The sequence below is a fragment of the Staurois parvus genome, unplaced genomic scaffold, assembly GCF_062004578.1.
Source record: "Staurois parvus isolate SC_StPar_1 unplaced genomic scaffold, SC_StPar_1.0 ptg000264l, whole genome shotgun sequence".
In the NCBI taxonomy this organism is placed as follows: Eukaryota; Metazoa; Chordata; class Amphibia; order Anura; family Ranidae; genus Staurois; species Staurois parvus.
Window position 1 is genome coordinate 3,648,460 of NW_028318060.1, and position 13,709 is coordinate 3,662,168.

Genomic DNA, 13,709 nt, shown 5'->3' on the forward strand with positions numbered 1-13,709 from the left:
AGGCAGTGCCCGAGTTTCCAAATGGTCAGTTCGCCCCTGTCTACAACCATCTTAGCTCCTACCTGACTGAAAACAACCTTCTTGATCCCTTACAGTCTGGCTTTCACTTACATCACTCCACAGAATCTACCCTATTAAAACTCACTAACGATTTACTAACTGCTAAAACCAATAGCCACTACTCCATACTCTTACTACTAGATCTCTCTGCAGCCTTTGATACTGTTGACCACCTACTCCTGCTCAGTAAACTCCACTGCTTTGGTCTCTGAGAGTCAGCTTTTTCCTGGTTCTTCTCCTACCTATCACAGCACTCCTTCAGTGTTACCTATAACTCTGTCTCCTCCTCTCCACTTCCTCTTTCTATAGGGATCCTTCAATGCTTTGTTCTTGGACCCCTTCCCTTTTCAATCGACACCTCCTCTCTTGGTCATCTGATAACCTTCCACCATACCACCTATATGCCGCTGACATCCAAATCTATATCTCTCTAATTCTCACCTCACTCCTTCAGTTTCCTCTCACATTACTAACTTACTAACTGACATATCAGCATGGATGTGCATCACTACCTTAAACTAAATCTCTCTAAAACTGAGCTTATAATTTTCTACCCTGGTCCTCTGTCTGCCCGATTATCCCCTACTCTTCCATCAACTCATCCCCCACAGTTATAACCCTTTGTGCCACTTGCCCCACCCTATTAGATTGTAAGCTTTTATGAGCAGGGCCCTCTTAATCCTCTTGTTTTTATTGTATTGTAACTATACTGTCTCCCTTTGTATTACAAAAAGCTGCGCACACTGTTGGTGCTATATAAATCCTGTATAATAATAATATACTTTAATATAGCTTGCAGATACTGATATAAAGGTAATATACCCATTGGCTTGGTGGTATAATTGGCTGTATGACTATTTTCTATGCCCACACCAAATATATCATATTATTTACAGTTTTGTATGCAGACACCCACTGTACACATGTATTGTATATTAAACCACATTTAGCATTTTTTTAAATACAGCTTGAATTGTATTATAATACAATAATCTGAAAATTCTAAGGTAAACTATTCCTGTTATCCATTGTCAATTTAAATATATTCTAGGTTTTTTCCTCTAGAGAACATTCGTCATTTGTTTCCTTGGAAAACTGCTACCCCTGCTTCAAGAAATCTTTGCTTTATATGCAGTTCAATCTGAATTCTGAAAGTATCCTATTAAAGAGGCATAGTAATACAAATATTAGACTTGTAGAAAGTGAGATGTCATAGGAACGTTGAACATGCCAGTATGTGTTGCTGAAGTGTGATGTGACAGTAACAGTAGCCCCCGCCAAATGATTGCTTCTCAGCCTTCACATCAATAGACCTTATTTTATGCCATCAGATTTGTAGGCATCTTTCTTCCTCACCTGCTGCCCTAGAATATTAAAACTGTCCATATTTTATTCACTGTGCTTGTGTCCTTGAAAGTATAATGTCAAAGCAGAATAACAACTCCAAGTAACAGCAGTGGATGCTACCCTGGAAATGTAATCAGATTCATATATATGGTTCAATGTTTAATAAATTAATTTTATTAATGCATATTGTATTGAGTCCATAGTATAGATATTATGTAGCTCACCTAAAGCTGAACTTCCAGGAACCATCTGAAAGACACAAGTATAAACAATGAAGTGTTTCCTCTGAATAAACAGTGCAGACAAGTCAATTATGAACAGAAGATTACATGTCAAATGTGATCAAACTAAGCTGCAGTGTATGCTAATAAAGAGCGTAAAAGCAGCTTTCCAATCAGGGTATTTTAATGCAAAATATTATAGTTATAACAGTTTTTTATGCTACAGATAATACCGGCATGTTTATAATGGAAATGTAACACTTTTCAATTTGCAGTTTTACACAAGGACATTGGCCCCTGCAGAGCTGCTACAATAACGGGAACTCTCTCCAGGATTTCTCTAAATGACGAAGAGGAGGAAAAGACAGTGAACACAGAAGGAATGAGCTACTCTACCTTGCCTGGAAACATCATTTCTAAAGTTATTATTCAGCAACCATCTGCTTTGCACATGCCCATGAGTATGGGCGAGATGGCTGATCAGTGTCTGAAAAAAGAGAATAGCGAATTAAGACGAACTGTGTACTTATGCACAGATGACAACCTCAGAATGGGAGACACAGATATGGTCCTACCCCAGGAGCGAATGATAGAGAGTGACTATATTGTAATGCCAAGAGGCTCTGGGAACATGCAAACTCAAATGAAAGATGAAAATAAAATGAACATAGCTATGGATACTTTGCCTCATGAGAGACTATTACACTACAAAGTCAATCCAGAATTTAGCATGAATCCAGCAGTAATGGAACAATTTGGTTTAAATTTAGATCCGCATCTTGTGTCTCAAGAACACATGCAGAGCCTTCCTTTTGAACCTCGCACAGCAGTAAAGAACTTCATAGCCTCAGAGCTGGATGACAGTGCAGGATTATCAAGGAGTGAAACAGGTTCAACAATATCTATGAGCTCCCTAGAGGTTTGTAACATCCAATTTCCTACCTTTACTTCCTATATGATGCAACTCTTTATAACCCTGTTTTATTTTCACCAACTGAAAACAGATTTCTGTAAATGTTAGATATAAAAAGAGCAGAGAGGAAATGTACAGACAAGAGTGATAATTGTTTCCAATACATATCTTTGTTTTAGTGATGATGTTTGGAACTAAAATGATGCATTCTCCCCAACTATAAGAAAAGGCATTAAAACACCTTAAAGCAGAGCTCTACTTCTAATTCTCTGTACTATCAGAATTGAAGGTATTTGCTGTGTGTAGAGGATAGTGAGAAGGCTTGTAACCCTACCTTTTTTTTTCTTCATTTTTTTGAACTATTAAATGGATGGCACTGTAGATAGATGGCAGTGTTCATCAGCAGGCTGAAGGATTGCATTTCTCTCAATGGAGCTAGTCCAACCTGTGTGTGATCACTATGTCAGATCTGGCAATTGATCACATGATCAGGAACCACTCTGATGGTTCCTGATCATCACTGGAGACCATGGCTGTTAATACCAGTCGAGATTGAGTGCCAGCAGCTGCACAAGGATTCAACTGCTGCCTCATACTGGGCATATTTATTAATGCATCAGACATCATGATGGAGAACATCAATACTGCGGTTAAGACTCTGTAAGAAAGGGGTTAATTAAAGGGTAATCAACTTTGCCTTATTCAATAATAAGGAGGGGTAATTACATATTGCAAGAAATCAGAATTTGTCTTGATGGAGTAGGTCCAATACATGATAGATACTCACTGATTGCTAGAGGTCTTGACTTGGGCCTTCATTATTCGCCCTTATTAATGAAGTGTTCTTATACCTGTATGCTAATTCTTAGGCTCAGTTACCCATATAAACCAATCAGAACATATTTTGTATTGATGTGGCTTCAGCAGAGTCAATTTTAAATAGTTTCTGTGGATTACTGTATGATTTAACTCTTTGTTGGTCAAGGCTTATTTAGTAATCAAAAGAGCATTGATACATGGTGTTTACGTAAGGATAAAAGACTGCTTAGCTAGTAAAGCATATGTTCATTTTGCAAAGGTAATGTCATTAAAAAGGTTTAAACTGGTTTGCATTTAATATCTAATCAGGCACCAGGAATAATGAAATAAAATCAGCATTGTTTCTAGTGCATGATTGGGTATTCAAAGTAAACACAGCTTTATCATATTAACTACTATTCACTGTGCAAAGTGAGCATTCAATGTTTTAGGTGAAGAACCTCTACTCCTTTATCAAAGCAACCTCATTACAATCTATGAAGAAATCAGAAATCTGCTTCTCATACTTTGGATAATTCAAATCAATCAATGATGATTTCTGATTTGTTGCTAACTATAACTGCACAACATAACATTATGCAAAAAAAGTTATTAAGGTGAATTTATTACAGGAGCATAGAATGTTCATTTAGCAAATGAACAAGCTGAGCAAGTGGAAATAAAACTTTTTACAAACTTTTTTTTTTCATTTTAAATAGAGTAACACCAATCAGATTTTCTTTTTCCATCTGTGTCTCATTGGGGAGATTTCCCTTCACTTCCTGTGCCAAAGCCAAAATAGGAAATGAGAGGAAATTCCTACAAAGTTACAGAATCCCTGGTTGTCACACCAGGGTCACCAGAACTATTGTCCCAATTGGAAGGTTTCCTGTCTGTTACTGTTCCAATGACAACCCAAAATTTGGGATTTTCTTTAATGTTCACTTTCTGTGATAACAGCAAACGTGACAAATAGAGAGGGTCAATCTCCCTAACAAGGGTACAGATAGCAATAAACAATAACATGTGTCCTAATCCTTCTACTTTGTCCAAAACTAAGAAAAAAAATAGTTTTTGCCTTTTGTTACACTTTAATTTCACTAAGTTTAGTAAGATGCAGCCCTGTTCATGTCAATCAAGTTCAAGAAAAACAATTCTGTTATTTTAGTTTGCTTTGCATGCGATTCACAATTTTACTAAGTTCAGTGAACATTCACTTTTATAAATGAACATTCGCTGTACTAGGAGAACATACTTTAGACTTTTAATAAATCATTTGCATTAAAGAAAGGCCTTTTTAATGTGCCATGGTGAACTTTTATCTCTGAATTTAGTTAAAATAATTAAAATCTAACTTCTCATGAGAAAACATGACAGTGCATTAGTAACTGCTCTTTCTATAGTTAAATAAACATAAGCAGGGTACATTGCAACTTTGTGTTATATAACAGTATATAACTGGCATTCCCTGCTAGAAAGTTTACTGCGAATCTGAAGTATTTAAAATGTTGGGAAATGGCAAACATGTGCCCACAGCAGTATGATGTTCTCTAAAGGAGGCAAACTATGTTATCTGTATGCTATTGAAGGTTTCATTTTTGGTTTTGACTGAACGCTGCCTTTCAGTTCCTAATTTACTAGTTTCTCACTGGAAACTTGAAACTTTAAAAAGGGGGGGGTGCTGGAAACATAGATGTCCTTTATTTTTTGGTATCTTTCATGGTGGTGATTAGGCTACAAAAAATAGTGGAAGAGCAACAAACCTATTACATATACACTTGAAAAAATGTGTAGCTGTAATGTTAGATATTTACAGTATGGAAGATAAGTAGACGAGAAAACTTCACATTGAGAATGTTCCATAAGAATTAGTAACCTTAGCACTTTTTAACACTGAGAATGTGTAAGTTCATTCCTTGACAAAGGGTTGGGCATGTTTTTACCTGAAGACAAACCCTAAAGTCCTGCAACCTTCATATTTGAAAAAAAAAGTATAGATTTCAACCTGTAAATTGTATTGGGAACTATTTCCAAACTCTAGCAGTGCAATTTTAACTTTGCTATTGCTGAAAAAAAATGCTTGCACAGTTAATTAACCACTTCCTGTTTGGCTCATGTTCAGCCAGACAGGAGCAGTGCAGGAGAAGGTAGCCGTTTATAAACGTCCTCCCACATTATCTGCCTGTGCACGCTCCCTGGGAGCGCGCGGCACCGCAATCCGGTGCCTGCTGTGTCCTCCGGAACACCGATCACTGTACGGGACCTCTGTGTGAGGTCCCCATCATGTGATCACTGATTGGCCAGTCAGTGATCACATGAATAGTAGTAAGCAAGTTGTCACTTCTGACATCATTGCTTACTACTAGTGAAATCTGTGAATGATCACAGAGGTCACATGGTACAAGGCTATTCACAACAGCCTTGTACCATGTGACAAGCTGTGACCAATCACAGCTCTCACAGTATTTCTCAATGGCTGCAAGAATGCAGCCATAGAGAAGGAGAAATTATTGCTTTTACAGCCTTTATGGGTGTAAAAAAAAAAATCTTCATCACTCCCCACAAGTAGTACACTGTCACTATGGTGACACTGTACTGCTAGGGTGACAGTATGTTTAAAAAAAACATAAATGATAATATAAAAAAAATAAAATAAAAATGTAAAACAAATTTTTTAAATTATAATTTTTGGTTATAAACTAATTTGGGTTATTTTTTTTTATTTTACTAAAAAGATAGCTGAATACGTGTTGGCCAAGATTTATGAAGAAAGATTATTTTTTGCAAAATTTTATAAGAAAAACACTTTTTTTTCAAAATGTTTTTTATTCAAAGTGTGATAGCACTGAAAGCTGAAAATTGGCCTGGACAGGAAGGAGGTGAAAGTGTCTGGACTTGAAGTGGTTAAATACATTTGCAAAGATTTTAGCCAACTTTGTTGCAGAGTACTACATGTTGTACTGAAACATGCAAAAAAGAATGGTGTGTTAAAGAGACAATGTCACCTTGCCTATGCAGAGCAATATGACAGTGTTTCTGAAAAGGTCATCCACTAACTCCTTATGCTCACTATACCTGTGCTCCCTGGATTCTCTTTGCTCCTCTGCAGTTGGCAAGAATACCCGGAACTTCTAGGTATAGTGGGAGCTTGTAAACAGCTTGTAAAACTATTGTCATATGACCATGGAAAATGCCACTGCTCCCCTTGGTCACTGACACAGAGGAAGCACAGGTAAGATATGTATATGAGAAATGGGGGATACATGAGCAAGGCAAAGGTGCGCAAAAACTGTCACGCCAAATCACTTGTCAGTAATTTTAATTTTTCCTGATAATGGCTGTCAATGTATTTTAAAAGTGACCTTGCTGCTATAGTAAACTTCCCAAATTAAACTATGCTATACTATACAGTATATTATAAAAGTCAGAAGTAAATAGTTACCTCTCCTGTTGCCCACACTGCTAAATGCCTCTCCAATTCTGAGTAATTGCCTTCCGAAGTCTTCGGGTTCCATTTTCTACTGTCTCCTCTAGAGACACGGAGGTCAGTGGGGGGAATTTCTGAAAGCTGCATGTAACTAATGAGATCATCACTCTTGAAGTGTCAGCTTCCATGTGGCCTTTGGGCTCTATTTCTCAGCAATGGAGCAGCAGCTCATGATACGGGCAGCAGCAGAGGTAAGTATTTACTCTCTTCTTCAAAAATTTAGCATAGCAACGGCATCATTTTAAAATGGCAATTTCATGAAGCCTGAATTTTAATAGATGTGTTAGTGAAAAAACTTTTCAAACTTTTCTTTTAACCAAAGGTTTACAAATTACTTTACTATTTTAAGGGGGGGAATCATCCTTTATTTATGGACCTAAACCTGTATATGTACAGTAATTAGAGTGTTGCAGTCACATGGCATTGTTTTATTGTATTAATGTTTATCAAAAGCATACATTTTTTTGGGTATGGAAGTAATTACATCTCTGTTTGGTTTATATTGTTTTCTGTGTCCCCACTGGACAGAAAATTATTGTGGAAATTAAGGATGCACCAGATGTAACTGGAACAAGAATAAAATAATAATCTTTCAATGGGGAACCCTATTTCAGTGTTCCAATGGTTTGTCACTTTCAAGAGATATCTTATGAATTGTTATTGTGTTTTCAGAGCATAAAGTAAAGAAAAATTGACTAAATGGGACACAGGCAGCTCAATGAGTTTGAGTTTCAAGTCACATTGGGCCCAATTCAAAATGCTAAAGATTTACAAACAAAACAAACATACATTTTTTCTGTCTTAGTTTATTTTTAGATGAAAAAAAAAGAGTTCTCCCCTAATGATTTTAGCCTGCAACATTACAGCATCATACATACAGTCCAAAGCAGGGGCGGACTGACCATTTGAGCACTCGGGCACTGACCGAAGGCTCAGGGTCAGTAGGGGGCCCCAAGAGATGCCCCTGGTACCTTTCAGAAGCTTTTTTGGGTGTGATTTGATTGTGGGTAAGTAGTTGGTAAGTAGTTCATAATATGAAATAGGGAATGCACAGTGCAGAGAACAGGTGGTATAGAATAGGCAATGATCAGCATAGAGTACAAAATTAGGAGGTATGAAATAGGGAATGGTCAGCGCAGAATACAGAATGAGGTGATGTTGAATAGGGAACACACATTGCAGAGCACATAATGAGGGGAGTAGAATAAGGCTCCATGTACACTGCAGCTGATAAACTCACGTTCAGGAGCTTTTCTGTGTTTTTTTCACCAGCCCTTGAACTCTCCCTAATGTTTTCCTATGTGTCCATGTACACTATGTTGTTTACAGTCGTTTACAGGCAGTTGAGTTTACAGTCGTTTTTTTAGAAGGTGCCAAACTTGCATTCCGGAGTAGATTTTATCAGTGTTTCAAATGCCAAACACTTGTAAACGCGTGTAAGTGCTGCGAAACGCGTTTATGAGCTTTTGCTTTTGGAACTTTTTTTTAACTCTTCTATTTCCAGATGCTGTCCCTAGCCTTTTTTCATCATGAAAAATGCATGCAAAGTGTTTTCCCGGTACTCAAATGGACCTAGCACACCATACTTCAAGGTTTTGCATGAAAGAAAATATGTTAGACACTGCTGCAATAATTTCTGCACAGAAATTAGCTGGAACACATCCAAACACCAAAAAAAAGACAGCTAATCTCAACAAATACTGCTCTCTCTGCTTTTGCTTTCTCTATTTCTCTCAAAATGTCTGAAATAGTTAATTTTTTACTGTTTTTCAGTGCATTTTGGGCATTTTGGAAGGTCACCTGAGGTTATCTTTAAAAAACGTTTCTAAATGCAAACACTCATAAACGCGCATAAACGCAATATGCAAACGCTGCTTAACAGACATTTTTTAACTTACGTTTTCCAGCAGTCAGTTTCCATTGTTCAGCAGTGTTTTCCAAACATCCTGTGTACATGGAGCCTAAGGAATGTACAGTGCAGAGAATGGAATGAGGTAGTGTGGAATAGGGAACATGCAGAGCAGAATACAGAATGAGGTGTTATTGAATAAGGAAGACACAGTGCAGAGTACAAATCAAGGGGATGTAGAATAGGGAGAATAATAGAACAGCATATGGAATGAGGAGGTATGGAATAGAGAACATAAATAGCAAAATACAAAATGAGGCAGTGTGGAGCAGGGAATGCACAATACAGAGTACAAAATATGGAAGTGTGGAACAGAGAACATAAAGAGCAGAGTACAGAATGAGGACTAGGAAAAGCACAGCAGAGACTATAGTGAAGAAAAAAAAAAGCCGGCAATTGCATTTAAAAATCACACCGACTTCGTATTGTGAGAAAAATCAGTGAAAAACCCGTAAACCGAGGCATTATTTTCAGTGGATTTTCATTCGTAAACCAAAAATTACGGTAACTGAGGTACCACTGTATTTGTAAAATTATGATACGTATTGAAAAGACATTTTGTAATAAACCAATCATATGCACATATAAAAAAAAATAAAAATAGTTTCCTTTTAATATATATACCATATTTTCCGGCGTATAAGACGACTGGGCGTATAAGACGACCCCCTACTTTTCCTGTTAAAATGTAGTGTTTGGGCTATACTCGCCGTATAAGACTACCCCTCTTCCAATGCACACCAGTGGGAAGAATCGTGCCCCATCATTAGTATCAGTGGGAGGAATAGTGCCCCATCATTGGTGTCAGTGGGAGGAATAGCACCCCATCATTGGTGTCAGTGGGAGGAATAGCACCCCATCATTGGTGTCAATGGGAGGAATAGTGTCCCATCATTGGTGTCAGTGGGAGGAATAGCACCCCATCATTGGTGTCAGTGGGAGGAATAGTGTCCCATCATTGGTGTCAGTGGGAGGAATAGCACCCCATCATTGGTGTCAGTGGGAGGAATAACACCCCATCATTGGTGTCAGTGGGAGGAATAGTGCCCCATCATTGGTGTCAGTGGGAGGAATAGTGCCCCATCATTGGTATCAATGGGAGGAATAGTGCCCCATCATTGGTGTCAGTGGCAGGAATAGTGCCCCATCATTGGTGTCAGTGGGAGGAATAGTGCCCCATCATTGGTGTCAGTGGGAGGAATAGTGCCCCATCATTGGTGTCAGTGGGAGGAATAGTGCCCCATCATTAGTATCAGTGGGGGGAATAGCACCCCATCTTTGGTGTCAGTGTGAGGAATCTTGCCCCATCATTGGTGTCAGTGGGAGGAATAGTGTCCCATCATTGGTGTCAGTGGGGGGTGGAATAGTGCCCCATCATTGGTGTCGGTGGGGGGGGGATAGTGCCCCATCGTTGGTGTCAGTGGGGGGGAGGAAAAGTGCCCCATCGTTGGTGTCAGTGGGAGGAATAATGCCCCATCATTGGTATCAGTGACAGCAATGATGGGGCACTATTCCTCCCACTGACACCAATGACACTTGCTGACCCCTGTTCAGTATGGTGCTGCTGCAGCCAGCATATATGGTTGCAGCAGCACCTGTGCATGGCACACTTACCTTCACTTGATTTTCGCGGGGCCGCTCGGCTCCGCCTCCTCGCCGGTGATTGGCCGCCTGTGTGCCTTTCCTGAGCTACAGTTCTGGCGGCCAATCACCAGTGAGGAGGCGGAGCCGAGCAGCCGCGCGAACATCCAGTGGCCGAACTGAAGGAAGGAGCAGCCGCGCTTCCTGGACCGGATCGTCGCGGGACCGGAGCCAGGTAAGAGACAGCAGCCCCTGCCCACCCCTGTACTTAGTTTCCCTTCTGTTGGAAGGGGGGGGGGCGGCAGCGGCACCGCACCGCCCCCCCTAAAAAGTGTCAGCATGCCGTATACCGGCGTATAAGACGACCCCCGACTTTTGAGAAGATTTTCAAGGGTCAAAAAGTCGTCTTATACGCCGGAAAATACGGTATATATATATATATATATATTTATATAAAACACAACTTTCTATAAGTATTTTATGTTACAACTAGACTCAATTATTAGTGTTTATTAGTTATATAGCACCAACAGTTTGTGCAGCACTTTACAATATAAAGGAATACAGTAGTTTCGATACAATTCAGTACAAGAGGGTTAGAAGGGCCATGCTCCTGAGAACTTACAATCTAACTGACAGAGAATACAGTTGAAGAACATTTTTACACTTTCAGGTATAAATCTGTGTAAACCTTGTTTTTTTTACAAACAGAGCATTTGTTCATACCTACTTACAATGCATAAAAGCAAACAGCATACCTGCTCAACCTGGTTGTCAAGTAATCTATATAGGGAGATGCTGGTGCACGGAAGGACCTCCGCCTGTTCTCAATTCCAATAGCATAAACACAAATCCCTCTATGATTAAGGCTACAAGTTGGGTGAAAGCAGACTATGTCCTTATAAATGAATTTGCCCGATCTTCAATAAAGCATACTGAAATAGAATGCCATGTACAGGATTTGCTTTTATACTTTCAATGCATGCAGCAGAAATCATTTAGTTATTATGATACAAACCTTCTGCATAATGTGTTGAATCAAAAATAAAATAATGAACACAGATCTGACAAACAAATATTGTCATCTGGTGCCCTGGTGTGTGGCACAAGATGGATTACTAGCATAGTAGCATTTTACTGTGAAATACAGACTTTGCTAAATTCAAGTGATTACTCTGACTACAAAATTTAAATAATTTGTTTACAGATCTTAGAACTTGTGGGCCTGGACAAGTCTGAGACTCCTGACCCACCTGCTTGTATACCACTTAGTGAAAACATGACCTGACAATAAAATAAAAAAAAAATAGAACCTCAAAAATATTATTCTATTGATACCTTAATATACCATTCTAAGATGATAGGCAAAGCCAGAGGTAAGTTTGCAAGTATAAAAGCATGCTTGTTCATTTTCTTTCAATGTGCTTTGAAGACTGTCATTACAAGCCCAAGCCATTGTTATGTCTTCAGGAACAGAAACAGTGTATGTTGAGTTCTGTACTGCACTGCCTAATCATACAGATTGTAAACTGTGGAAAAAAGCAAACCCCAGCATAGGTTTCCTAGGTGCTGTCTATCCTTCTATCCCATCATAATTAGTCAATTTAGGAAAGTAGAATGCACATCTGGAGTGATCCCCGAAATCTATCTTGATTAAACCTTGGGTCTGAAAATATATACATTCTAGTTAAAGTGATGCAAGGACTGCTGAATCCAACTCCGTCAAACTTGCAAGTAGAATGCAGAGTAGAATACACAACTGGAGTGATCCCCGAAATCTATCTCAATGAAACCTTGGGTCTGTATACACACTAGCTAAACTGTTGCAAGGATTGCCAAACTTCCTGCAAGCCTCCCTAATTGACATGTAAAACATTGTCTGGGGTATACAGGTATGAGAGCTGAAGTGGTTACTGACATTACATACATTTTAGATGTGGGTTTATTTCTACAAAATAAGAAAGCATCAATAGCACCCCCTCCCCAATGGAGCATCTCTACCTTTTTGTGGGAGGTGCTTCTATGGATGGAGAGCCATTTATGACTTCTAATTTTGTAAAATTTTCAGTATCAGTATTCTGATACTCCTGATGCAATATTTTAGGCCTGACAAAGACTAGGCAAAGACAAAATACAATGGAAAAGACAAGTGTAACCAAATTGTTAAGTTCCTATGTGCATTCATTTTAATATAGTACTCAGCTCATTTATGTAAATCACAGTCCAATCATTTTAATAAAAATTATAACCTATATACTATAAACTATACCTACAAATAATATACTTGCTAATTACAGGAATCCAAATTATGTATCACTATTAACATGTATGTAAATCTATGTATAGCTAAAATATTATTTAAGATTTAACATGTTAATGTAATTTGAAAAGTAATTTTAAATATTTTTGAATCTTAAACTTTCATAGCAAGATCACCAGGTATTGTTTAAATGAAAGCTCTTAATTAGCCACCTCCAATTATAGGTTGACATTGCTCTGTCCATATCGCCCAAACATTATTCCGCATTGTCATCCTGTCACATGGGCTTCTAATAGATCCTATCAGTGGCTGTTTCAACACAAGTTACTCAGACATGGTCCACACCATAAAGCCAATGCTGGAATGTATGCATGTAAACGGGAAAATGGTGAAAAGAAGCTGTAGGAGACCAGTAGCCTTGATTTGCAACAAATGATAAAAAGTAATAATACAATAAGAAAATAAAAAATAGTATTTTATTTTAATAAAACTACAAAAATACACTGTGCTTTAGAAAACTAAATGTCATTCAGTTAGGGTTTATATATACTTTAATAGGCTTAAAACATTTTTTAAAAAATGGAGAGCTGAGTACTACTTTAAAATATATTTGCACATTTGTATAGCATGACAGCTGTCCTTTAATAGGCAAAAATGTAATTTAGCCACTTTCCGCCAAGGTCAATTCTGACATTTCTGACATACATGTTAAAATCTGCACTTTTTTGCTAAAATTACTTAGCACCTCAAGACATTATATAATTTCTGAATGCAGACGCACTGGAGAATAAAATGTTATTTATTGCAATTTTTCATGTCACACGATAATTGCAAAGCTATTTCTCAAATACAAATTTTCAGAAAAAATATATTTGAATACATTTTCGTGCATACAAACACAATATAATACCAAATTTGTGGGTAACATATAAAAGATTATGTTGTGCCAAGTAATTAGATACCAAACAAGTAAAGATTTAAAATGTAGCATGGCCTTGAAATAGTGGCAAACTGCGGTACCTACAAATCACCATTGGGAATGCTTAAAAAGCATTTGCAAGTTACCAGTTTAGAGTTAAAAATTAGCTCTGGTGCAAAAAATATTGTTCTTACTGTGATGTTTGCGGCAATAC

General features: G+C 38.0%; 1 protein-coding gene across 4 annotated transcripts in view; it reads left to right on the top strand.

Moving 5' to 3' along the window:
• ADGRB3 (adhesion G protein-coupled receptor B3) overlaps positions 1-13,709 on the top strand; it is a 1,107,867-nt gene that overhangs the window by 1,070,378 nt on the left and 23,780 nt on the right. For all 4 annotated transcript variants that reach the window (XM_089681322.1, XM_089681321.1, XM_089681323.1 and 1 more), the window contains one exon: positions 1,904-2,547. In XM_089681322.1, the coding sequence (XP_089537448.1) occupies positions 1,904-2,547 (644 nt within the window). The remainder of the gene's footprint in view (positions 1-1,903; positions 2,548-13,709) is intronic.